This window comes from Trichoplusia ni, chromosome 9 (genome assembly GCF_003590095.1).
Source record: "Trichoplusia ni isolate ovarian cell line Hi5 chromosome 9, tn1, whole genome shotgun sequence".
NCBI classification, from domain to species: Eukaryota; Metazoa; Arthropoda; class Insecta; order Lepidoptera; family Noctuidae; genus Trichoplusia; species Trichoplusia ni.
Window position 1 is genome coordinate 2,138,596 of NC_039486.1, and position 25,075 is coordinate 2,163,670.

General features: G+C 36.8%; 4 protein-coding genes across 6 annotated transcripts; 1 reads left to right on the plus strand and 3 right to left on the minus strand.

The window, feature by feature from the left end:
- Positions 1-107: 107 nt before the first annotated feature.
- On the minus strand, positions 108-4,615 carry LOC113497277 (spondin-2-like). Of its 2 annotated transcripts, XM_026876755.1 has the most exons (10): positions 4,060-4,615; positions 3,548-3,724; positions 3,044-3,252; positions 2,554-2,745; positions 2,146-2,352; positions 1,779-2,033; positions 1,404-1,569; positions 1,065-1,170; positions 620-758; positions 108-486 (listed from the first exon to the last, which is right to left on the minus strand). In XM_026876755.1, exons 1-10 carry the CDS (start codon positions 4,076-4,078, stop codon positions 379-381), a joined length of 1,578 nt encoding a protein of 525 aa, XP_026732556.1. In that variant the 5' UTR covers positions 4,079-4,615; the 3' UTR covers positions 108-378. The 2 variants fall into 2 exon arrangements, with proteins under 2 accessions (XP_026732556.1, XP_026732555.1); XM_026876754.1 differs by lacking the exon at positions 4,060-4,615 and having other exon boundaries at positions 3,548-4,052.
- A 75-nt stretch (positions 4,616-4,690) lies between these two features.
- Positions 4,691-9,741, minus strand: LOC113497276 (spondin-1-like). 2 transcript variants are annotated; one of them, XM_026876753.1, is made up of 10 exons: positions 9,508-9,741; positions 9,168-9,379; positions 8,806-8,997; positions 8,393-8,599; positions 7,942-8,199; positions 7,517-7,691; positions 7,035-7,125; positions 6,196-6,388; positions 5,253-5,376; positions 4,691-4,853 (listed from the first exon to the last, which is right to left on the minus strand). In XM_026876753.1, the coding sequence occupies exons 1-10, from the start codon at positions 9,689-9,691 to the stop codon at positions 4,756-4,758; spliced, it is 1,734 nt and encodes a 577-aa protein (XP_026732554.1). In that variant the 5' UTR covers positions 9,692-9,741; the 3' UTR covers positions 4,691-4,755. The 2 variants fall into 2 exon arrangements, with proteins under 2 accessions (XP_026732554.1, XP_026732553.1); XM_026876752.1 differs by having other exon boundaries at positions 6,999-7,125.
- A 529-nt stretch (positions 9,742-10,270) lies between these two features.
- On the plus strand, positions 10,271-13,682 carry LOC113497273 (engulfment and cell motility protein 1). Its single transcript, XM_026876749.1, has one exon. It carries the CDS (start codon positions 10,355-10,357, stop codon positions 12,584-12,586), a length of 2,232 nt encoding a protein of 743 aa, XP_026732550.1. The 5' UTR covers positions 10,271-10,354; the 3' UTR covers positions 12,587-13,682.
- Positions 13,683-13,944: 262 nt separating this feature from the next.
- On the minus strand, positions 13,945-24,976 carry LOC113497279 (transmembrane protein 87A). Its single transcript, XM_026876759.1, has 11 exons — positions 24,723-24,976; positions 24,128-24,188; positions 19,208-19,302; positions 18,020-18,193; positions 17,500-17,655; positions 16,934-17,109; positions 16,565-16,672; positions 16,010-16,228; positions 15,493-15,613; positions 14,698-14,845; positions 13,945-14,201 (listed from the first exon to the last, which is right to left on the minus strand). Exons 1-11 carry the CDS (start codon positions 24,816-24,818, stop codon positions 13,984-13,986), a joined length of 1,572 nt encoding a protein of 523 aa, XP_026732560.1. The 5' UTR covers positions 24,819-24,976; the 3' UTR covers positions 13,945-13,983.
- Between the last annotated feature and the right edge of the window lie 99 nt (positions 24,977-25,075).

Here is a 25,075-nt window from a genome sequence, read left to right on the forward strand (position 1 = left end):
TTATAACAAGAAAATTTGACTTCTATTCTCAAATTTTTTGATTTTTCGAAATTGCGGTAATCAGTTTACGTTCCGTTACGCACGCGGTAACGTCGTTTATTTGTGTATTTTAACTTACTTCATTTTGAAAAGCATAAATTTCTATTATTATGATTTATAATTTTAGATTTGTAAAAAGTTTTTATGAGTCTAAAGGTTCAGTCCTACATAAAATAACCACAAAATATCAGATTAATAAATATATTTTTATATGTAATTGTACGCTTTACTACTAAGGTACAAAATTAATAAAATTGACCAGTTACTTCCATCCACACTTTTTTATAAACAAGTGTTACTAGGTAGGCATAAACTTAATATACTTTTTATTTAGTAATTCTATTCTTCTTCTTCTTCCACGTATTCTTCTAGCACCTCTTCCTCACACTCCTCTTCACAAGGTGAAGTATCCGTAAGAGCCAACTTGGAACATTCAGGTGACGGATCCTAAAGCAATAAAAAAAAATCAAATTGAATACTGTAATAATATCATCTTGAAAACGTATAACTATCTAAACTTCAAAAGCATTAAAGTTACGTTCGAAACGTGCTAATAAAGAATAATTTCTAATTTACTCACCCCGACGTGACTTCTGAACCGAATCTTGTATCCTTCCACCTTATTATCAGTGCATATACCTTCGCACGTTTGCCATTCGCCCCAAGGTGTGACGGAGCAATTTGGCGGCGAATCAGGATCAACTGACGTTGGTTCCTCACTGAAAAAAATGTGTAATACGTAAATTGCAGTTTTGAAAATATACTAGACAATAGCTACTAAGCCGTTGTTCACACTTTTATCCACTTTCCCATTATAAGGACGAATTGTGCTGTAAACCGCTATAGTACCTATGTGTGAAAGTCATCTCTTGAGACAGGAGAGCTCGCCATTATCTTTTGTATACTTGCCCCGTCGTACCTCTTTTTTGTCCTCCTACAAACTTCAGAGCACGAAAGGACACTATAGTGCCTAAGAGTGCTTAGTGTAGTTCGTTCCTATACCCAATATCATAGATGGATTTTACCTTGTGGTTGTAGTTGGCTGTGTAGGAGGTCGATACTCGTATTTTGGAACGGTTTGCCGCTCGTCTTCTCCTGGGTTTTCATCACTATCTTCATCACCTTCACCTTCTGTGGAAACGAAAACAATGCACTATTAATCTAGCCATAACGATTCTCATTTTAATTCCCTGGATACCAGAAAAAAAAAGATCACATCAGAAGTTGGAATTTAACCCACTCATTAAAATTCTTAAATTTTGATTAGTGTTAATGATAGAATTTAGTGTGTAAAGTCAGACAGACTTTCAGCAAGAAACGTATTTAAATTTGAAGTAAGCTTTGTTAACGATATGGAATGTTACCTGGTTCTTGAGTCACCGCAGGTTCGTCGGAGCAGTTAGGGTTGTAATAGGTGCGGACCAAATGAAACCGCAATCTAGCGAACGGTTTCACCAGCTCCTTAGGAATCTCCGGTGCTATAATCGCTGAAGAAATCGGCTGAGCTGGAGCTGTTGCTTCGTTTGACGACTGAAAAAAGGGGAAAAGTTAACAAGGCCACTTCTTAATGCTGCACTCGTTAAAGAAAAGCGCAGTCTTGCAGCAACTTTCACTAAGTCAAGCGACGTCTCTCATCCAAAACTGCTACAGCATTGCTTACAGACATGACTTCTTGGCAAAAAAGAGCAACATAAAAACACTTCCATCCTATTGTAACATTTGAACATTTTCGTACTTACGTCAAATTTCTTCCCACTATCAGTTCCGGCGTCCATAGGATACAAATTGAAGGTGATGTTTTTCGCCCATTCGTTAGTCTTTGCATCACAGAGCTCCAAGTTTGCAACACCGAGAAACCAATCAGGGGAGGGTACGATAGCAGTGGCCAGGGACACCATGTGATGTTTCCTGCTCGCTCTGAAGGTTGTTAATGTGTTCATGTTAGGGCGAGGTGGTGCTGTAGCCTTCAGTATAGTCCGGACATGAACACCTAGCTGAAAAAGTCAGTGTTTTGTCAAATTTATTTCAAAATACTTTCTATGCAGTGTAATAAAGGAAATAACGTTTTCATACTATTTTTAGATACTTATCCATCAATGAAGTTACCTGTTCATAGATTTCTATTTCCAAATTGGTCGTGTTGCCTTGCTCTGCTAATAGTTGCAATCCAGCTGTAGAGTCAGAGTTGTATTTGAAAAGACTGAAGTCTTTACTGTGAGAGGCTCCTACGACATCGCTGAAACGCGCCAGTTCTCTAGCTGTTGGGAACATGGCCGGATGTGTGTTGTACGACCACAACCCTTCGAATGTCAACTGTCGGAATAATAGAAACATAGTATAATAGTCAGTTCAAATCTGTCACTCAGGCTAAAGGCAAATCACTACTCTTAATTTCCAGGAGAATTATTCCAGTCTATAGTGAAAACACGACTTCATGTTTATAAAGATTTCTTGTTGATTATCCTCATAAGTTACAAGTTAGAAGTGTAAAATGATTTGACACAAGGAACTTACCTGGTACCTAGCATCCTCACAAACCTGACAGTTATCGTTTTCCATGGGCTGCATATCATCTGCCTTCCTTCTGTCCTCACAGATACGTTTTGACAGAGGACCTTCGAAACTGTACCACACATCAGGTTTTACAGCAACCACCGCGTATATTGTGACGCATTTATTGTCCTTTTCAGGAGCTGTCCATTTTGCCTAGTGTGAGAGGGATGAAGTAAGTGTAAAGAAATCGTTACTAAGTAAAGGATTGTAGCGGCACTATCACGTCGCTACATATACTCCCCCCTTTAAAAATTACAGGATCATTAATTCTCATCCCATCATTGTGGAATGGACTTTCATACCACATCATAACTTGTAGTTTTAGCAAGAAAGAACACCCTCTATCTCTTTAACTTGGTTTAGGGTGAAGGTAACTATGTACGTGGTTTTCCCCAGATGAAAAAAGTTTGGGACTCAATTTGTATGAGCTCCGTAACATGAACAAACGTACCTGAACTGAAGTCTTCGGTGTGATGTCTGATTGTATAATAGTGTTGTTACAGGCAGGATGAAAGAATGAGTCACTCGAAAACGGTTCCAAAGTCCCAGCTTTTAGCGGGATTGGCTTTCTGGGGTTGTTCTTATTTGCAGCTGTGTCACCTTGAAGTGATATCGTGAAGGCAATGAATGTAGAGACGCCATCCCGCGAATAAAGGCGAACTGTAAAAACACATCGGTTGTCTGTAAAGTCGGTTTACTAAAGATAGTTGAATGTGACAACTTCATAAGAAAAAACTGATGGAATGGTTGCATTTTTGCATTGCAAAAAATGATAATAAAACGCCTCAGAGCGGGGTAACGGCGCATTTTTTCGTGCGTGCAGCCGGCTCCAACAAATTAAAAGACATTGTTACGTCAAAAGAACCGAAGAAGCTTGTTGGAAGCCAGAAATTGAATCGATTTGACTAAAATATGTATGCGAAGCTATGAAAAGTCAGTAGTTTTAGACACATACCTGTATATTCCTCCTTCGGTATATACATATTATCTCTGATATCATCAATGTCAATTAAGAACCTGTTGTCCGGGGGCAGAGGCTGTGTGTTTGTACCTAAAGGACTTCGGTTGCAGACCTCAAATTCACAGGAGCAAAATTTAAGGAATAATATTATGTAAGTGACCTGAGTTAAACCTGCAAATGAGAAGACTAAATAGAGGGAAAGTAAGAGCTGCGTATATTTTGTAACGAAATACAGAAATGAGATAAAGCAGGTCCACATTTGGGCAAAAAAAAATAAGTAAGTGGCAAAAAATCTGTTTGTAAAGACTAAACTTTTCTATAGGTACCAGACGTTTAAAGACGATAAAAGGTAGATTTTCAGTAATTGGAAAGAGTTACGTAACAAACCATAAAAGAAATGATAGCTTTTAGATAGACTGACGAAACCTTAACCTTAGTAGGCCAAAAAAATCTTTTAATCTTAGCGATGCAACAGAAATGTTAATGTACTTATTAAAAATACTCACTGAATACTTTAAACTTCATTTTCAAAATAATAATAAGACTTTTATAGGTGTCATATGATCACAGGTCGACGTGCTACTAAAACGTGTGACAATTAGCGTATTAGACCGATGCATCTCCCCTGTCTATTACTTAATTTACACTAATTAATCCTATAAAATATCCTGCCATAGCGTTTTAGACTTTATTCCATTGTTATAAGTCTTCCCACTTTATGATGGAATAGTCTAATAATAAAGTTGATATTTACGTTCTTATTTGTGCGAATGTTCTGGAATCTAGATTTGAATGCATCGCGGAAACTACACAAATTCCAATAGAGTCGACATCTGACTCTGTTCGTACTTCGATCAGTGTGTAAATGTCTTAATGCTCGGCAACGACCCGAGAGGACTTATCTATCTACCTATACTAATCATAGGAGGTTGAGCATTCTTCACCAATCTGGCTCATTGCAGGATACCGATCCAGATTTTAATATTTAGAGTAAAATCCTCACGCCGTTTTTATTTGTCATTACCTAATGTATTAGAATATTGAAGGGAGCAAAAAAAGGTTTGACAAAATTCATATTTGCCTCATACTAGTAGTATGTAAGATATAAGGATGGAAAATAAAGAAAGGTTCACATAATTCATGTTTTATTATCTTAAAATAGTATTCATGATGAATATATTATAGAAACAATACGTTATCGCCTACATTGACGGTCTTTTCCAGTATCGTATCATCACATCTCTTCTTTTTGACTTCCAAGCTCCTCCTGGTAAGATAGGGGCCATTACTCGGCGGCCAACTGCAATTAATAGATGAGATTAGAAGCAGGACCTCCTCCCTCTTGTCGACGGCCACCTCCTCGGGGAAGGAAGTGCCTAGTGTCAGGTTCTTACTAACTAAACCTGAGACGCCATCAAACGACTCCTGCATTTTGGTCAGTGCGTGGCAAAGCGTAGCAAACCACCAAGCACAAGTATTACTGAACTAAGTATGATCACTTTGTGTGTCTGCCTTGCCTAAGAGAATTCAACGAACACTCACCGAAATTCACAAAATAATCTTATCATACGAAATCTCCAAAAACTTTCTAAAACGTTTTTCTTTAGACTATTCTTGATCATCGTTTATTATTTCCTCGGGCCGCAATGGGAAAAACTATGTACCCTAGGGTGACAGCTCAATATATTCTGGTGTTTACCTGTAAGCTCCTCTTCTTCTTCATCTTCTTCTACCTCGCATTCATCCTCACAAGCCTCTCGCTCGAAAGTCTCGAAGAAAGTCTTGCATATCTTCGAGACCTCCTTCTTGTAATGATGCTTAGCCTGTTGAGTATATTTAAGTCAAGATTTATGAGGTTTTAATACAACAATTTGACTGTAGTAGGTAAATTGTGATCGAGTATCTTTCAATCATGTATTGTTCATTAAATAGTGTTTATAATATAAAATTTACATGTGCAGTCTGTTTGCTCGTTCAATTCATCTCCAGCCTATACCAGATTAAGGATCAGGACTACAACTCTAACTAAACTCCACCCATACTAAAACATGTTGGTTATCAAAAATACCTAGCCGGGCTTACATACTACCCAGATACTTTTAATTGAGCTCAATGTGTAGTACAATTTAAATAAGAACACGCTAAGGTTCACACCTTCAATAAAACTGACCTATACTTAGCCTAGCATTATCATGACCTACTATTACGTCATCAAGAATTCTAGATCTTCACATTTTGGGTCTTGCCTTCTGTCCCTAATTATTTGCGACATAGCATATTCTGCTTTCATCTTACATATACTACTTCTCCTCCCAGTAGGTATACGCAAACAATCTTTTCGATTTTTTCTAAAGACTCCGAGTTTACCACCACCTATTTACATATTACCATTGTCAACTCAACTAATGTGATTAATATTATTAAGATATTTTTACTGCTATTACTTCTGAGTTATTTGTATTCTTACATATACTACGTAATGTGAACTATGTTATTAATAATTTTATTTTTTATTCTGGAAGTGTAACAGCGCAATACAATGCGTGAAACAGCGTCTATATTCCACAACTCCCAACAATTGAACAAATACTGTTGTATTACTTTGAGCAGGAACAAGGACGCTCCTGTTTCTACATACTCACATGTGGATCATACTTTTCGACAGGGATTCCATCGACCAGGTGGTATCGTTCCCTCCACCGGTATCCGACTACCTTTCCATCTTCGCACTCCCCGTCACAGGAGCTCCACTCCTGCCAAGGGGACATAGGACACACCGACGCAGGGATCTCTTCAGCTGGTGTTGGTTGTGGATTTGTTACTGTTGGGGCTTCACTGTGTAATAAAGCTAGCTCTGTGAATAAACCTGAAATATCTTTGAAGAAAACTGTTTGATATATTCGTCTAGGGAGAAATGGTTTAGATCTTGGGGTCACATTGTCGAAAAATTGATTCCCTTATAGTCCTTATTGAAGGAGGGTCCAAATAGAAGCAGATATCATTTTTCTGCGGTTGGTTCAGTATGATGACACATAACCATGAAAGTTAATGAAAATAGACGGCTGATGGATGTGCATAATGTATGAGATATAGAAAAAAAACAAACGTTGATTTAAATCTCTTGACAAAATATACTTTATCGACAATACCAAGTCAAATATCGTCGTGATCCAAAAATCCAAAAATTAAAATAAGTAAATTTTAAATTACAGACCTCTGGATACTCTAGTTGCGCGGTTTCAAAAGAAACTTCATAGTTTACTCTTTTAAAATACTATGTACGGTTTCAATACTGCTAAATCTAAATTATTGACGCACTAACAAAAACCAAAATAAAAAATTGTAGACAGGTGAAGTATACGAAGGATCTCATGTAGATGTGGTTCTTATGACATGATGATAAGGTCTAATCTACAATACACTACTAATCAACAAGTAGCCTCACCGCCCGTCCCCGGCGCTATCTAGTTGTGTTTGATACCTGGATGGCGCGGCTGGCTCCGGATTGGTTTCTTCACTCGTCTCGGCGCTTTCTTGAGATGTTTCTGGAGCTTCTGTTGCTGGAGGTTCTTCTACAAAGTCATGAATTTAAATAACTCCTTAATAAAACTAATTACGAATATTGGAGAATTGTTAAATTAAATTAAGATAGCGTATAAGAACTGTTCCACCGAGCAATTGATAAGGAGGATTAGAACAAGCTAAACGCTAACCGTCACTAAATGGAGAGCACCCCTAGAAGAAGGAGAACAAGACACAAAATTAACTTAAGATAGCAAATATGCTTAAGGTCTAGTGTCTATCACCAATTGTAAAGTAATATTTTTGCCGTCTTTGCGAAAGCACGTCATTCTCACCCGTGTCACGGTTCCGCAACCAAATGTAATATGACTTTAAGTAATAGCGGTTGGCCCAAAAACATTTAATAATACTACTTTTTAGTTGTGTAAATGGTAATAATACCTGTCGGTTCTTCCTCTTCACATTCTCTGTGATAAGTCCTTATCAACTTGATGTGGAACTTTCCAAAGGGATGCATGTCTTTGATGTCAACTTCATAAAACGGAGAGTTTTTATCATACGAACTCATTTGGACTCGAGCTACGGCATCTTGTGGAAACGTTTGGATATTAGGCGACTGGAAAGCAATAGTCATTACTTTTACAATTATTTCTTAAAAAGGTACAAAAAATCATTTTTTCTTGAATTCATTCTTATCGAAAAACGACATGATCATCATCATCAGCCCGTTTCATCATCAGTCCACTGGTGGATATCTTCCGATCCCGGTATGCATACGTCAAACGACGCATAAGATACTCTTTAAACAGACCTAGCAGGTACACCTTCATAGATGACTTACGAGCTACACGCAAAATACTACTCACTTCATAAGATATACCGCTGTCTGTACCAGCATCCCACGGATAGAGATTGAGCTCTCTTTCAACAAGCCACGTATTATCTTCCGTGCAGAGATCAAACCTGGTGACTCCCAGGAACCAGTCTGGTGATGGATGGAAGGCTACGGCAGCTGAGAAGAGGTGGTTTTCTTTGTCCGCTCGAAAGAAGGAGTAAGTGGGAACGTTCATCTTGCGGTAGCCGTGGCCCTTGCCTTTAATTAGAGTTCGTACTCCGTCGCCAATCTGTAAGACGGATATTAAAATAGTCGGAATACTTAGTAAACGGTACAAAAAAGTAACACATAATAAATCTCTTATTTCAGGATCAAATTTAGAATAAGGGAAAACGAAGTTTTATAGAATAAATCGGTGGTAGTGATGGATAGAAAAAAAATGTGGTTGTGGGAGTTTTTATCCTATTTTATTTGTGTATTACCTTCTCCCGGATTTCAGCTTCAAGGCTGCTTGAATTGGCATGTTCAGCCAGATCTTTAAAGCCATCACTGGCAAGAGTCCCAGGCATCCACAGTATGTAGTCAGCGTTGTGGGAGGCTCCGACCAAGTCACTGTATTTTGGAACCCAATCGTTCTCAGGGTACAAATACGGGTGAGTGTTCCGTGACCAAATACCAGTGAAGGTAAGCTAGTGGGAGAAAATTTAATTAGTATTAACTAAATAAATTCCATATAAAATAATGAAACAAAGTTTACAAATATAAAAAACTAATCGTATTAAATAAAAAACATGAACTTTTATTTACGTCAAAGATTTAGTAAACGTTAAAACTTTACTATGAAGTAGTTTTCTGGTTCCTCATATCGAGCTAACATACTACTGTACTTATTTACCTCATATTTTGCTTCATCACAGACCCCGCACTCGTAGTTAAGCTGCGGGGCGACGTCGTCGGGCTGCCTCATGTCTTCACATAACTTCTGCGTCAGTGGCCCGCCATCTTCAAACCAGACTTCATTATTCACTGCTACCATGGCACGAAGGGTAACACACCCATTGCCCGAGGATGGCGCTTGCCAGTAAACCTAGACAGAAACCCTTGTGAAATATCCAGATACCTGATTAGTAAGTAGGGAAGCTATTTGAAATGAGACACATTTTCGTACAGTGGATCAGTTCAGTTAGCGCGCATAATCAGTTACTTTGAACAAAAGAATTAAAAACTATCTTAAACATCCTTTATCCTGATTCTTACCTCAACAGAAGTTTTATGAGAGCTCATGGCCTGTTCGACGGAGTAGAGACATCGGTCACTGAACTTAGCTGTGCCAGTACTTTGAGGCCTCAGCTCGCCAGGATACAGGGGAACCAAACGCCGAGGGTTCTTGGGATCTTGTTTGACGTCCCCTTCAGCAGATATCATGAAACTCGTGAACGATGATTCATCGTCTGTTTCTTTCAATTGAACTAAAAAAAGAAGAAAAGATAAATAAAAATAATTTGTTTAATTCGTGAGACTGATATAAAATGTTTGGAAACTTACTTAGATATTTTTTCTCTAATACCCCATTTTATTTTAAGGGTTAAATCCTTACCTATGTAGAGTTGTTCAGGAATATAGGCATTATTTTCAGCCCCTAACACTTCCAACTTGAATCTGCCATCCGGTTCCGAGGATAGCGTATTAGAACCATACGGTTTTCGGTCACACCGAAACGAAAGTGCATTATGAAGTAAGGAATAAAAACATAAAATAAACAAATAATAAAACGAAAACATCGCACACAAACAGCTTTGTCTACGACTTTTGTTAAGTATGTGAGTTTGCTTTGAGCCTGGCCATTAAATAGTAGGGCAAAATTGATTAATATATTCAGTGTCATATTGAATATCAGCTAGGATCGGATTGCGACCCTAATTACCTCAATTAAAATGCATGTCTTCAGGGTTAGAAACTACAGTATCAAAGTGATCACAGCTGATTAAAATTACGGATTTTGATTCCTAATGGTTTTCATGCGATAAATTTAAAAATTAATCATTTCTTCAGAGTGATTTAATAGCAAACACATAAAGAAGTTTCATAACTGTAAGCGTGAAAAATATCATTGATAAAGATGGGTTGCCCGTGGCCGTGGTTGTATCTTTAAGCAGTGAAATAGTTGAGAACCTCTTCTCTTCATGTTAAAGGCACACAAGCTTCGCAAATAAACTCCACTAAACTAAGTTTCTCAAAAGTATAAAGAGTATAATTTTGAAGTTATAATCAACTTGTAGTTATTTACAGTAGGTCTAGAGTGTAACGAAACGCAATCTCTAGGAAATAAAATTGACATGCTTGACAGCTCCGATAAGATTGTAATTATTCTACGGGAAAATAACTTGTAAATTCGCGAGGTGTGGTGTGTTGTGGTGACTGTCTTCGTGTCAAATGTTCGATAAATGTCTACTAAACCAATAAAAATGCCGTCGGCAACAAAAGAAAAGGATTCGACGATCCTCAAGATCGCTGTGGAGATGCTAAATGCTGCAGACAAGGTACCACAGTTGATAGAATTCGATCAAAGTCAGCCTTTGTCCAGTATTATTCAACTTTTATGCAAGCCTTGGGGTCTCCCAGACCCTGAGAACTACGCTTTACAATTTTCCGAGAGTAACAACCAGAATTACATAACAGAGAAAAACCGTAATGAAATAAAAAATGGGTCTGTTTTGCGTTTAGAGTTGTCGCCAGCGAAAACTGTTCAGGACATCCTCGGCAAGATAAGCAATGGAACGGAAGCTGAGCAAGTAGCTGCTCTTACGAAACTGTCCGTTCTAAGTAGCGATCCAACCTTCGCACATGAGTTTTTCAACAAAAAAGGTTTGACTTTGATCATAAACAACATCGAAAGTGGTAAATTCAAAGGAAACTCGCTCAAGTATGCTCTCATTACATTCGTAGAACTCATGGACCATGGGGTCATATTCTGGGATGTCCTTGAGAACCAATTCATTAATAAAGTTGCCAGTTTTGTTAACAACCAGGCTAGTGTCCAGGATGCCAAAGTGACCCAGTGTTGTTTATCCATTCTTGAGAACATAGTGCTGAACAGCTCAAAGAACTCACATGTTGAAAAGGAAATTACCATTCCCAGTTTGATCTCCCACCTACAGAACCCTCACCAAGATATTATAATTCAACAGAATGCTATAGCCCTCATAAATGCAATTTTTTCAAAAGCTGATATGACAAAAAGAAAAACAATTGCTGCCACATTGTCTTCCAAACAAGTTAGATGTGTGATATATGAAAACCTTATTGGTGCAAGTGAGTTTAGTAAGAATGCTTCAGACCAAGGATTAGGCACAGAGCTATCTCACCAGCTTTATGTCCTTCAGACTCTGATGCTAGGGTTATTAGAACCTAAAATGAGACAAAGGGCTGATTCCCAAGAACAGGAATCACTAGAAAAAATTAAGGAGCTCAGAAAAGTTGCCTTTGAAAATGATAACAACCCTAATATAGAAGTCACAATGAGACGGCCCCTTGGATCATATTCTAAAGACTTCAAAAAGCTTGGTTTCAAATGTGAAATTGATCCAATCAAAGATTTCAATGAAGTACCTCCAGGAGTGCTGGCTTTAGACTGCATGTTGTACTTTGCCCGAAACTATTCAGAGGATTACACAAAGATTGTCTTAGAAAACAGTTGCAGAGCCGATGAACATGAATGTCCTTTTGGCAAGACCAGCGTGGAGTTGGTAAAGTTACTCTGTGACATCCTGCACATTGGAGACCCACCAAGTGAACAGGGACAAACTTACCACCCATTGTTCTTCAACCATGACAGGCCTTTTGAAGAACTTTTCTGCATATGCATAGTCCTACTAAATAAAACCTGGAAGGAAATGAGAGCTACCACCGAGGACTTCATCAAAGTATCTAGTGTTGTCAGAGAACAAATCAGCAGAGCACTGTCTGCTGCCCCAAAAGGCTTTGACAAGTTCAGACAAAAGATAAACCAATTAACCTACACAGAAATCACACAGCTATGGCAACAAGAAAGGAATAATAGGGAAGAATGGGAGTCAACTGCCAGGCCCATAGTTGAATTAAAAGAGAAAATAACTCCCGAAATAATTGATCTCATTCAACAGCAAAGGTTAGGCGTATTAGTTGGAGGAACGAGATTTAAAAAGTACACGTCTAGAGGTCAGAGGATGAAGGACAAATTCTGGTTCATTCGCCTCTCGCCGAATCATAAAGTGTTGCATTATGGTGACTGCGACGAAAAGAGTACGCCGAGTTTAGAAGAGTTGTGTAACAAATTGGCAGTTTCGGATATAAAGTGTGTCATCACTGGCAAGGACTGTCCGCATATGAAGGAAGGAAGTAGGGGAAGAAAGATATCACCACATTTAGCATTCTCTCTGATCCTCAAGTCAGCAGAAATGCCTTCATTAGATTTCGTGGCCCCCGACGAGCAGATATTCGATTTCTGGACGGATGGGGTTAACGCTCTTCTAAAGGAGAAAATGTTAAGCAAAACGTTCGAAAACGATTTGCAAACTTTACTCTCAATGGATATCAAAGTACGATTACTTGACGCGGAAGGTATCGATATCCCGAAAGACCCGCCACACATTCCCGACGAACCAGAAGATTACGATTTCTATTACGATAACAATTAACTTTGCTTTTATTAAGCTTGCAATGTAAAAGGTTATGGTCGTAGTTAATTTTATACATGACGAAATTTTATCTATAATGTGAATAAGTTATATTTAAGTGAAGATTATGAATAGTATTAATTTGATCATGAAGTAATATTTATAATGGATTGATATTTTACATTTATATGCTGTTAGCAGCGCTTTTCGATTGAATGAGAATGTTCTCCCCTAATTGGTTATAGGACGTATTGCATCCGGCGTCCGGTACGATAGCCCGAGAATACCAATGAGTTCGTATTTCGTACTTCCAGTCTGTAGTAATTTGTCCTACGATATTTTCGAAACCCGTGATTTTATATGATTTAAAATTTCGATCCCCAATAATTATAGTATTGTTTTCTGATATTGAACGGTTTTGAATGATTGAAAATTTTGAAAATGTATTTGTATTGTGTATCATTCGGTGAGATATAAATATTCTCTGGGTTTACGACCTGAACTGAAAGGAAATGTTTTTGTGTGTGAAAAGTTAAAGTAATGATTGAAAAACCAAATATGAAACATTCCTTCAGACACAGATTTACGTGTTACAAAATCAATTACACAACTTGTACTTAAGGCATTAATGAGTAAGGCTACTCCAATCTAATTTTTGTTTTATTTTATGATGACATTATTTTTCGCCTGTATCAGTAATTACATAAGGAACTACTAGGGGATTATTAAAACCACAGACGTTCGTCTAAACGTCAGACTTGCAACCTGTCTTCGTATTTTATGAATGATTGAATCATATTTCCAATAAATGTTTTCCATTACAATAGTTAGAGAGCACAAAGTATTTTAATTATATTACGTAGCATATAGTTTTTAATTTCATAAATATTAAATTATTGTTATAATCTATTACTGATTTACGCTGTATCGACTGAATTCTATTAAACTTCCATTTTATTGTAATGTATTGTGGCCATATACCAATATTATATTTTATATACCAAAGATCATGTCTAAAGAACAAATATATTTAAATGTGTATGTATAAATAAAAGTTTTAAAACCACTGTATTGCTTTATTGCAACCGAAGGGAAAATAAATATAATTATACACCTTGACAGTCTTGACACTTGAAAAATGATTACCCTTACCTACATTTCTGATGCCTCTGTACTATGATGACTATTTCTTGAACCAAAACTCGTCGTTATTGTGGAAGTTATTTGCTGCTACACGACCTTTCATTATAGCAAAAATCGGGACTAATATGAACTTCATACAGTGCTCCTTCACCATAATACAATTCCTATTCATTCCCAGTGCAGTCCTTCACAAGTAAATAGGTAAAACAATTCAGATATGAAATAAAACCTCAAACGACAGTTACAATAATACTTTATACACTTGACTTAAGTAATTACTGCATTTTGGACACTTCAAACTTAGTGTTAATGATTTCTTCGTCGGAGTCCAGCAGTGGGAGCGAGCTGGTGGGTATGTTCTCCTCGACCCAGCGCAGGTCGGAGTCGAGGCTGTTGTTGGTCTCAGCTGCCTCGCGCGCCTCGCCCGTCTCGCTTGTGCTGCTGCCGCGCATCTTCACTCCGTATGCGTCGTTCACGAATTGTTCTTCTTCGTCTGTGGGTTATTTAAAAAATTTTAAAGTTTAACCAACATCATCTTCCTCATAATAGGTATTAACGATTGTAAAAGTAGTACAAATCATTTACTACGATAAGAAAAACTGGCACACTAAAAAAGCTTGGTATAAAAAAGTGAAAGGAAAGAAAATATATATTTACGTGATATGAGTCACGTAGGCTGTGAGCGTAGGCTTTTACTGCTTTTCAGGATTAACAGATGTAATGTTTTACTCATTTACACGACACTCATGCTCTGAACCATAACTTCAATAAATGTGGACTAGTTAAGGCAAAAAAACCCGTCAGTACTCAGTAGCAAAGGAAGACTAGGCAAATTTTCTATCCTTAGGATGTCAAGCATAATAATTTAAGAAAAATTAAAGTTTGTAATAACTAGGCAAAATATCTCAAAATATTTTTTTTTTTAATAATTCGTTTTCCAGACGTTTAAAACGTTACGGTAATGGTTATGAATCTAGTTCGACTTGTACCTTCGTCATCATCAGCGTTGTCCAAGAGCGGCGTGAAGGCGTAGCGCTGGTTGTTGTTGGTGGGCCGCCACAGGACCATGATGACGCTCAGCACGCTAGCGAACAGGATGTGCCAGTACGCCTCGTCCATCCAAACCTCTTTCCATTCCTATAGAAATTATTTAAGGAATAGTTTTTAGGAATACTTTGAAGGTATTGTGAGTGTCTTGTGTAGTGTCTTAAAAAAAGAAAAGATAGAGAACTCGGAGAAAAATACACTCCATTTTCTAAGCTACGCTTGACGCAGTTGGTCTGTAGATGGGTGACCATCTTTTTCATAACGAATTCCTCCGTGTTTCAGAAGGTACGTCAAAATTGTGGGTCCCGGTTGTTTTTCATAGATCTTTGGCAGTCGTTACAGGTAGTCAGAGGCTTTAATGTCTGACGACCAGTCTCACTATGGGGTATGGGGTGTCGTGTTGCCCAGGTAACTCGGTTGAAGAGGTCAGATAGACAGTCGATCCTTATAAAACACGTACAGCTGAAACCGGTTAAACTGGAAGCCGAACCCAACATAGTTGAGAAAATGCTACGCCGATGATGACCTCTTTAGTTTGTCAAATATCAAAAAAGTATGCCCTAAACCCACACTAAACTTGATCGTTATGAATTCTTACTTTATTTTGTAAATATATCGGCTTTATAGACGTCATTCTCCTAAAAAAAAGTAAAAGACAAATGGATGAAGAATGATTTTTGCTTAGTCGTGGGATCCTTCAGGGTCGTAATAATTGTGTGTTTTTATTAGATACTTACTGTAATGCAGGGAAGCACTCTGTATGATTTGATAGAGTACAGCATGAACACAATGGATGATATCACGGCGAATATCAGCGTGTTCGTGAAATGTCTGTATAGCGACAACTTTATTGTGTTTCTGTAACAATTAGAAAACGTGTTTACGTATATTACAGTATCGTAAATCAGCAAATGGGACAAATTATTTAGTATTTGTGTAATATTTCGCGTTTATTTGAAATACGGGTCATGAAATTATTTAAATCTAGCAACGCCACGCGTTGTGTGATGTGGTACAGCTATTTATATGTAGAATGACAAACAACACCGTGCACCGCACTTATGTGTGTTTCATGTTCACCCCAAGACTTAAATTGAGGGTAGCGTACGAAACTGTGATCCGATTGATAATATAAAAAGTGTCACCTCTGTCACGATCTATAGGTTTATCAGGGTCAGACAGTCATTTGTCAGAGTTTACTCAGATAATAGGCCTTAGTTGACATCGTTACCTAACTATGCGAGAGTGACTAACCTCCTGAGCTGCAAGGTCCTCATGGTGTGCGCGAGTGAGACGAACACCCACCAGCAGATGGCGCTGTCGAGCAGCGACAGCGGCACCTCGGACAGCAGCAGGTCGCGGTTGGAGTCGTTGGCCTTGTGGTGCAGGCGCAGCCACGCGTTGATGCCGCCCAGCACGCCCCACAGCACGCCCGTGCCCACCACGCGCTGCAGGGCCGGGCCCAGCCGCGGCCTGCACGCGACACACCACACGGTCAAACATTTGGCATGTGATAAACTCCGAAGGAGCTGACATAAAGCTCTAATGTTCGATATATTCAGTTAATCACAAGTTAAAATCTATAAGGTAGAGATTTACTATTTGATATCCAAGGGTAGAATGAAATGGAACGGGGCAATGAAAGGGTTGGTATGGAAATTATTCAAAGCCACGCCACGTGGCCAAAAGATCCAAGAATACTTTAGGAGCAAATTCGCAACTTGACGTTATACATTTATGTATCACTTAATATTTTTCTTCAAAAATAAATAAAAAGCTTATGGAAGATGAGAAAAATACATCACTTACTTGACGATTCCGAATCCTAGAGAAACAATAATGACTAGCATCCTCGCTAAAGCCCGCTTAGCGACGGATATCCACTCGGCGAACATATACACTTCGGCGTTGAAATAACTGAAATCAAAACAATTGTTAAGTATCGAAATAATTCAAATCTAAAAATCTCAAAACGATATCCCCAACTGTCAGCATGCACAAAAAATATAATATTAGAAGATATTTTAGAATGTCTCTTAAATTATGCTGTGGAAAAAAGGCAGTAATTTCATCATAGCTTTTAATTAGAACTTTGTTAGGATTAAGCTGATCAGAAAACGGGTATTTTTAGTGACAGAACAAGTATAACATGCAGTAAATTTTATAGCACAAACTCACCCTGAACTATTAATGGAAGAATAAACGCCATAATACGTGGCACTCTCAACCATGCCAAGGAGGGCAACGCCTCCTATCCAGTACTGTATGCGGAGGAGGTCCCTCCATTGTAACCAGCAGACAAGCAACCAACCAGTGCATAGCAGGGTATACACACCACACATTATACCGAAGAACTAGAATTCAAAGGAATTTTGTCAGAATATGATATCTCATTTGAGGAAATAAAGTTCAAAATTGTAATTCCTCAAATGATAGATAGTATGATTAGCTGATCCTTGACAGCAAGACATTGCAGTAATGGGCAAGAAAGCGGAAAAAATGCGAAGATTTAGCAAAAGTATTTTTTTTTGCATATTTTTTTACATAATTTGAAATAGTACAGTTTCTTGCCTAAGAAATAATGATAGTAAGTACGGTATTTTAAAGTTTCAACAACCTAAAGGTGTGGTTAAATTTTATCGCAATGTCTCTGCTTGTCTTTTCAAGTGTTTGCTTTTCGAGCATCTTCCGCTTCAAGCACAAAACTGAAGAACAAAAGCCACTTATTCTTTCATTACCCTTACCGGTAAAAGCGGCCAGATAGCAGCAGAGAGGTAACCAGAAGGCGCCGCCATTTCCACACTGGCAGTCGCTCTGAATTGCTTGTTGGAAGACAGTGACATTTTCAGGACGTAAATGCCTTCATTCTCAACAGTCAAAAGGTTGTGATGTGCTGATTTCTAAAACAAATACGACGCGATCCTTTCTTTATACCTGATCCTGAGGGGTAATATTATGGCTTTTTCACACACGCAATAATATTACTTTAAAAAAGAAACGAAAAACACTTGATATCCGGTGAGTAAGAAAAGCCAAATCGCCAAGTATCCTACAGGGACGTTTCAGGGGGCATTCACCATAAAGGACAAGCACTTACAAGATTCACAAATGTTCTGAGTCTTGGACATGACTTGAATGTTTGCGGAACCCTACACCCCCGCGACAAGGTTTAAATCCCTGAGTTAGAATAGTTTTTTTCATGATCAACAATATAAGCAAAAATCGAAAAGTTTTTATTTCAAATAGGCCGAAGCAGTTACTTACCGACACAGTCGGCACCCCATCCGTCTTTACTTCGGGTATAGTTTTCTCAATAAATATGATGTGGTTGTCCCGGCATATGTACTTCTTTTTCTCTTCCCTCAATACGTGTATTGGGGTTGTACCATTAACTTCGCTAACGGATCTCTCCACTCTATTTGTGCATGAGACTACTTGCTGTTGGTAAGAAATTGAAAAGAAAATGAGTTTAAAATCCTTTACTAAATGAAAAAATACCTTTACCCCGGCAATGCAGCGGGACATTTACATGCTGGTTACTTTATTAGATTAAATAATGAGTCACCCTCATATTAAGCAATCATAAAATTTTGACGATAGAACCACGCCAAAGCATAGATTACCTAATAGTCTTCGTAAGCCAGCCTTTTACCGCAAGGCAATTTTGCTATGCCTGCTGAATGCATAATTTGTGATATTGCTAAGTCAGAGAGATTTGTTAAATTTAAACTTTTATGAATCAAACCTTGTTAGTAGGAAATGAAATCATTTATTCTGCAAATAGGATATTTTATCACTTTTGCATGTTTTTTTTGAGAACGCAAGAGTCGACATTTAATTCCTATCTGACTACCCTGAGAAGAAATGTCAAAACGAGGCACTTAGGCAGGTAGGTATACTTATCATAATAGGGAATAAAAATTTCTTTATTACACACTCGAATGTAGGTTTACGATTTTTTAGTGCCGGTCATTACTTTCGTGCAGTAAATAATAAAACATTGTTACTATACTCGTATTTAAAATTTTACAATAATGCTTACCAAAGATATTTAACAAACTTAGTGTTTGGGTACTAAAAGCTTTTTGTTCCTTTTGGAAAGCATAACTTGTAATAGGTGACTGTTTAAAGATGTCCTGAGGAATCTGGTAATTCAAGTCAAGGACGTCTCAAAGAGCTTCGCAAGAGGCAGATAATCAGCAGTAGACGCCAAAATGCAAGAAGTGGGTATTTGTGAGTAATTTCTTAATACAGCTCAAAAAGTTTTTTTGGATGCACAAATTTTACAGGATATTGGCACACGACACGACATCATTAACCACAGAATTAATAATAGCCTGATTCGAGAGTAAAATAAAATAAATTTTGATACCCCTAAATTCTCCCACTACAGGTAGGCAGAAACATTTTTGTCCCTTTCCACAATTATCCGTTGACTATGTAACAGCTTACCTGTTCAAAATAATGTAAGTAGTCAGGAGAGCATATCGTCTTTGCCCATTGATAGTTAATTGTTACTTCTGTATCGTTCGTTACGTCACATTTTACTGAAACAAAAGAGGTTGGTAAGTTTTTTCATTTAGGCCATATTTCAGATTCAGGACAAAGATGAATATGTGAATGAACTTAATGAAACTGATCAGATGTTTTGTAGCTAGGATACAAGGTAGTTTAACATTTTATTTTATTTTTTTCTGAATGCCACGGAACTTCACCTAAACGGCTACATCGATTTGAACGCTTTTTTGCACGCTTTTAAGTGGCCTTTGAATGGTTCAGCTCGGCAGAACGTAGTTCGCCGGAATAGATGGTAATATAAATACTTCGACTCTAAATAAGGGAAATCCTTGTACTAAGCAGCAAAACATTTTCTCAAATGTTTTAAGTAACAAATAATAATACAAGTCGAGGAAAACCCATTTCATAAATTGCCTTTTACTAAATGGCGTTGTTAAATATACATCTGTCTCAATATTACAGTGATAAAAACAGCATGACACTCAAGAGCGAATTTAACAGTGTCGTTTGTGTATTGGTACGTTAGTTAATAAGATATCACTTAGCCAATCCATAAACCAGCAAAAAGGTTTACAACGCGTCAATTCTGATTACAATCTTATTTTATCTATTGTCCGCATTCACACTATCGTACTAAACTCGTAATTCCGTTTCCATATTTTGTAATGCCATTGGTGTGAACAGACAATGTATTACAAACACGTGAACGAAACCAACTGTGACCGTAATTCCGAAAAGGAAAACAAAACGTTTTCATGGTATGATTATCTTTCACGGTTGTTGCTATGCGGCCGTGTCAATTAAACAGGCTAATTATTAATTATCTTTTATTTTTTTTGTGCTATTTATTTAGAAAAGCAAGGACATTTACTGACACTAGTAAGGGCGCCAATAAGCGCCTAATTGGTGCACTGTTAACAGAGTGACGCTGGGTTTAGCCGTGAGGTGAGGAGAGGGAGGGAGCGCAATGCCCGCACTATCTCAATTTCACAACAGCAAAAGTCCTTCTTTCGTCACAAAGTGTGTCATTCGCCAAATTTAAGAATACAACCACTAACACAAGATCAATTGCGAGAAAAATACAACATTTTTCGTCACCCATCAAAGTTGAAGGAACGATTGGAATGATCGTGCATTCAACTTTGATGACAATTCTCAATATTTGTTACCATAGCATGCCATGTAAAAAAAATACGTTACCTGCGAAAATTTCAACTGTCTAAAGTTTAGCCAAATTGTTCCATGATATAAAGTCTAACAGACTGACCGACTTATAGAAAGCAGCCATAGGGTTCTGCTTTCCTTTTGGATACGGAACAATTTTTTTTAACTATAGACAATAAGGAACTTCTATCTTCGCTATACTAAGGGAAATACGGATGCTACATTTCAATGCCAATTCGTCATATAGGAAAATGATTAGTACGGAAGTATAATACTAGCACGAATTGCAACACAACTAGCTATAGAACCATGATAACACCGGACATACAAACGATTTATCTTAAAAGCATCAGATAACACTGCGTCCAGATAAGATTGAATCTGTTTGCACGTTTTTTAATTAACGGAATCTATTGACAAATGTTATCAATACGAGGCCTTTTGTATATATATTCCTATAATATGAGCATTTTTGGGCAGAAGAGCAAAGTTCATTTTTCTTTTCTCTAGCCCACTGTGTCACAGCTCCCCCAAATCCATCCACGATTCTCTATTCTGGGCCGCAAAGTTCATTACCTATTTAAATATAAAAGCTTGTTTGATAGACTTCTACAAATCAAAACAAAGTTGTTAGGTTCGAAGGAAGACTTCTGGTAAGTGTGAGTGGAAGTGAGACGGAAAACAACATTACGTAGCAGCGGCTTGCTTTCACAGCGACAACAATTTAGAAATGTGATAAGAAAATTAAATAATTTGCTCAAAAGAACGGAGTGCTTTTGAGCAAAGGAGCAATCCATGTTCGCGCGAGCATTTCTGACCGGTCTGTGATAGCCCTTATAAAAGCTATAACGTATGGATCTTCTGAACCATACAGTACTACAGACCACTCGATGTACTAAGAATATTCACGTAGACACAAGAGCATCGAACTACGTGGCAGTATAATCGTAAACACAAAATTAGAACAAACAGTTTATATTTATAATTTATAATATTTAGTCTGGATGACTAAGACTTTTTTTCCAAGCTTAGTTTCACCTGTATGTATTTTTGGACTTGATTTTGACCCACTTCGGTCGATCAGATTTCATTTTTTCCCTGCTCCGCATTTTTGTAAAACCTAGTCACGTAAAATAGTTTATTATCGACGAATACAAATAAATTAATACTTTTATGAATATTTTCGTTTTAACTAATCTGTCCATGATTAATCAAATTACCAACAAGTTTTAACATAACAATGTTACATTATTTCAGGTGTGAAAGAGAGACCATATCTTAAAAGCACCAAGGTTCTTCAAGAACCAAAATTGCAGTTGTGGAAGTATGGTATGTAGGCCGCCTGATGTAAGTCAAAAGGTGAGCATAACCTCCCTACGTAAATGCATGACTGTAAAACATATCTTCTCTTATATATGAAAATGAATTGCTGTTCGTTAGTTTCGCTAAAACTTGAAAACGCCGGAACTGATTTAGCTTATTTTGCTCTTGAAATATTCTCGAAAGTCCATGGAAGGTTCAAACGAGGACAAAACATGGAGAAGTTGCAAAAATAAAACTTTTATCTGTTGTTAGACGGTACGTAGTTCGCCGGGACACCTAATGTTATTCTAAAATACACGTACACTTGAACAATTGAAACAAAATAACGATAGGTAGTGGATCGTATTGATAATATTTTTTAAATTTCTAGTTTTGTGAAAGTTTGGTATTGAGTAATATAAGGAATAGTAACAGTTCGAACAACAGTTATACGTATCAAGCAACCTGTTATATCAAACGAGTAAATAATAGTACGATTGTATAATGCAAATTAAGATAACAATTAAATCAATATGATTGTAATTAGCAGACAATATTGTTTACATTTCTATCAATAGTAAATAGATGTATAATAAAGACGTGAAACTGAGTACTGTGGTTGGTGAAATACTAGCGATTGCCCGCGACTTAACCTATTCTTTATAGAAAGATAGCTATGACAAGAGACTAAAGACCGTACAGTGTTGGGTAACATCACTGTCTTATTATTATTAGTGATATCTTTCCGACAGTTAGGGCTCCAATCCCGCTATTTACTGTTGCCAATGAATCAATATAAGTTGGATAAAATTTGAAACTATTCGCATTGAAATTACAATGAATTTTAATCCACTTTCCATTCATTCATCGGCAATTGTAAATAGCGCACTTGGGACTTAAGTTATAGTTGGAAGAAATAGTCTGTCAGAAGTCTCATATTCAGCTTTGGTAACTTTCGAAGAGTGTCTTTTTTAATAGAGCGATCATTCTAGGGCAACCGGTAACTGATGTCATAAGTAAAGGCAGGATTAAGACCTATTTTAAAGCATCAATATCGGTTGACGACACGCGTAAGTTTCACGTTGTGTTAAGACGCGTTAGCGTAATCGATAGACGGAAAGGAAGGTATTTTCGCAAATGAGTACAAGAACAATCTCTCAATTTCCTAGAAAACTCAAATCAGATAAGAAATACTATGACTCGTAAATAACCATATCATTACGTGCAAGTATGGCAACACTTGTCTCTGATGTAAAACACATTAATATCCAATTATTTTCGAGGCAAATTAAAAATACTTTCAATTTATTGACTGCAGGCTTGTTTTAGTTTACAACTTTTAGATTTGTACAAAGCTTTGGCCGCGTGGCCGAATACGATATTTTTTTTATAGCCAGAACCCACGTGACAAAATGTTGTGTTGATATATCCTTTTTTTAGGGTGTACAGTAATTTCCATATCAAATAATAATATAGAACAATTTTCATTATACTGGCGAATGTTTGTTGGTAGAAGGTACTTTTTGCCCATCAAGGCCTTCAATCTAAACTAGCGGTTGCCCGCTACTCCGCCCGCGTTCATGTATAACGAACCCTATGTTACTTCTAATCTCTACAAGAACATCACTACAAAGTTTCATGAGTTAAATAATTTTTGCATGAAAGCATAACAAACTAAAATAGGCATTATGCAGGTTATACTGTGTGCTACAACTATATAATTTGTTGGATTGGATGGACCACAGTTGGATTTAAATTCAATATTATTCCGAGCAGTTTATACACTATCTGTTCAAGAAGTACAGATCACTTTGTGACAGATTGACCAGAAAGAGATAGGCAAAATGTATCCAATAAGAGAAATAAGGATCTGACAAATATAAATTAAGTTTTTGTTATAATACTAGGACCATGCAATATGAATAAAATCTTATTTTTAACCACCTTGAAAAAAAAAGGCAGTAGGTATTCAAAAGTTTTTTTTTGTATGAAAATAAGGTTAGCTTTAATTAAATTCTATTACACAGCCCTTTAATGGTTTTGAGTTATGCAATGTGTTCGGGGAAACTGTAAAATAATGGCAAAATTAAAATAGGTGGCACGAAAACTAAAATTTATAAATTTTGTATGTACCCACATACTTAATCATTTATTTTTGTTCCTGAGTTTATGGGCAAATAATAAAAGATTTCTTAAATTATTTGGTTAACTATACTATAATCTCAGATAATTTTAACTAAGAGTAAAAAAGATGTTTGAGTCATAAAAAAGGTAATGAGTTCACACCAATTATTCATGGTTCGAGAGAAAATGAATGACATATGTGTGAAATACACACAGGACATGCAATTAAATTATACAGGTCACTAGAACAGAGTTTATACTTACACATAACAATGACTTGCGAATCCTTAAAAAGTGATTTAGCTAAGGTAAACACACAATTATCCTGAAAAAGAAAAGAAACAAGCATACAACTTCTGTGAAGTACTAAAAAAGTTAAGTGGGAATAATAAGACAGTTTCCTAAGCTTATTTTTTTTATAACTTTATATTTTTAATGAATCTGTGGTCTAATAGTGTGTCTAATTGAAATTATTAGAAATATTGTTTAGATTTTCAATATATAATGCATATTATTATATTCATAAATAGTTCTGGCAATAACCTGATAAAGTCAAACTCACAATACTGTTATCATTTACTTTAAAAGGAAGAGGAAACATTTAAAATTTTCCTGTTATATAAAATGTTTTCTTATTAGATTACTGAACTGTTCTTGTGGTTTTAGAACAACTAGCGCTATCAGCCAATTAGCATTTTATAAATACAAGGTACTTGAAATGAGTCAGTAATAATACATTTCCATACGTGGTTTCAATAAACCGTTTATCAACACTGTAGCTAAATAATTACATCTGAAGAAGGAATCATGAAATGACTGTAAATCTAGATACTTATTGAGATATAAAAGATACCCTTACCCCATTCAGCGGCAAATCCCATTTTCCAATGTCCGAAAAACTGTGCGTTACTTTGACGATTGTAACAATCAATATAAATAGGATTCGCAACATCATGATTGTTTCAGCCGGCAGAACCACGAATTATTTTATAAACACATAAATGCTACCAAACAACATTTTAATTTGGTTTAAATTACAAATAACACAATTATTTATCGGAAAGACTACGCATTCACTTGACAGACATTTGTTTGACATTGATTAGTGAGAGCTTTGATAAGTGTCATAACCTTTCGGTGTTTAGAGAATTAGTTTATTACGCACTGTTGTTTATGAGTACAGCCTTTGCAGTTTTTTTATAACTTAATGAA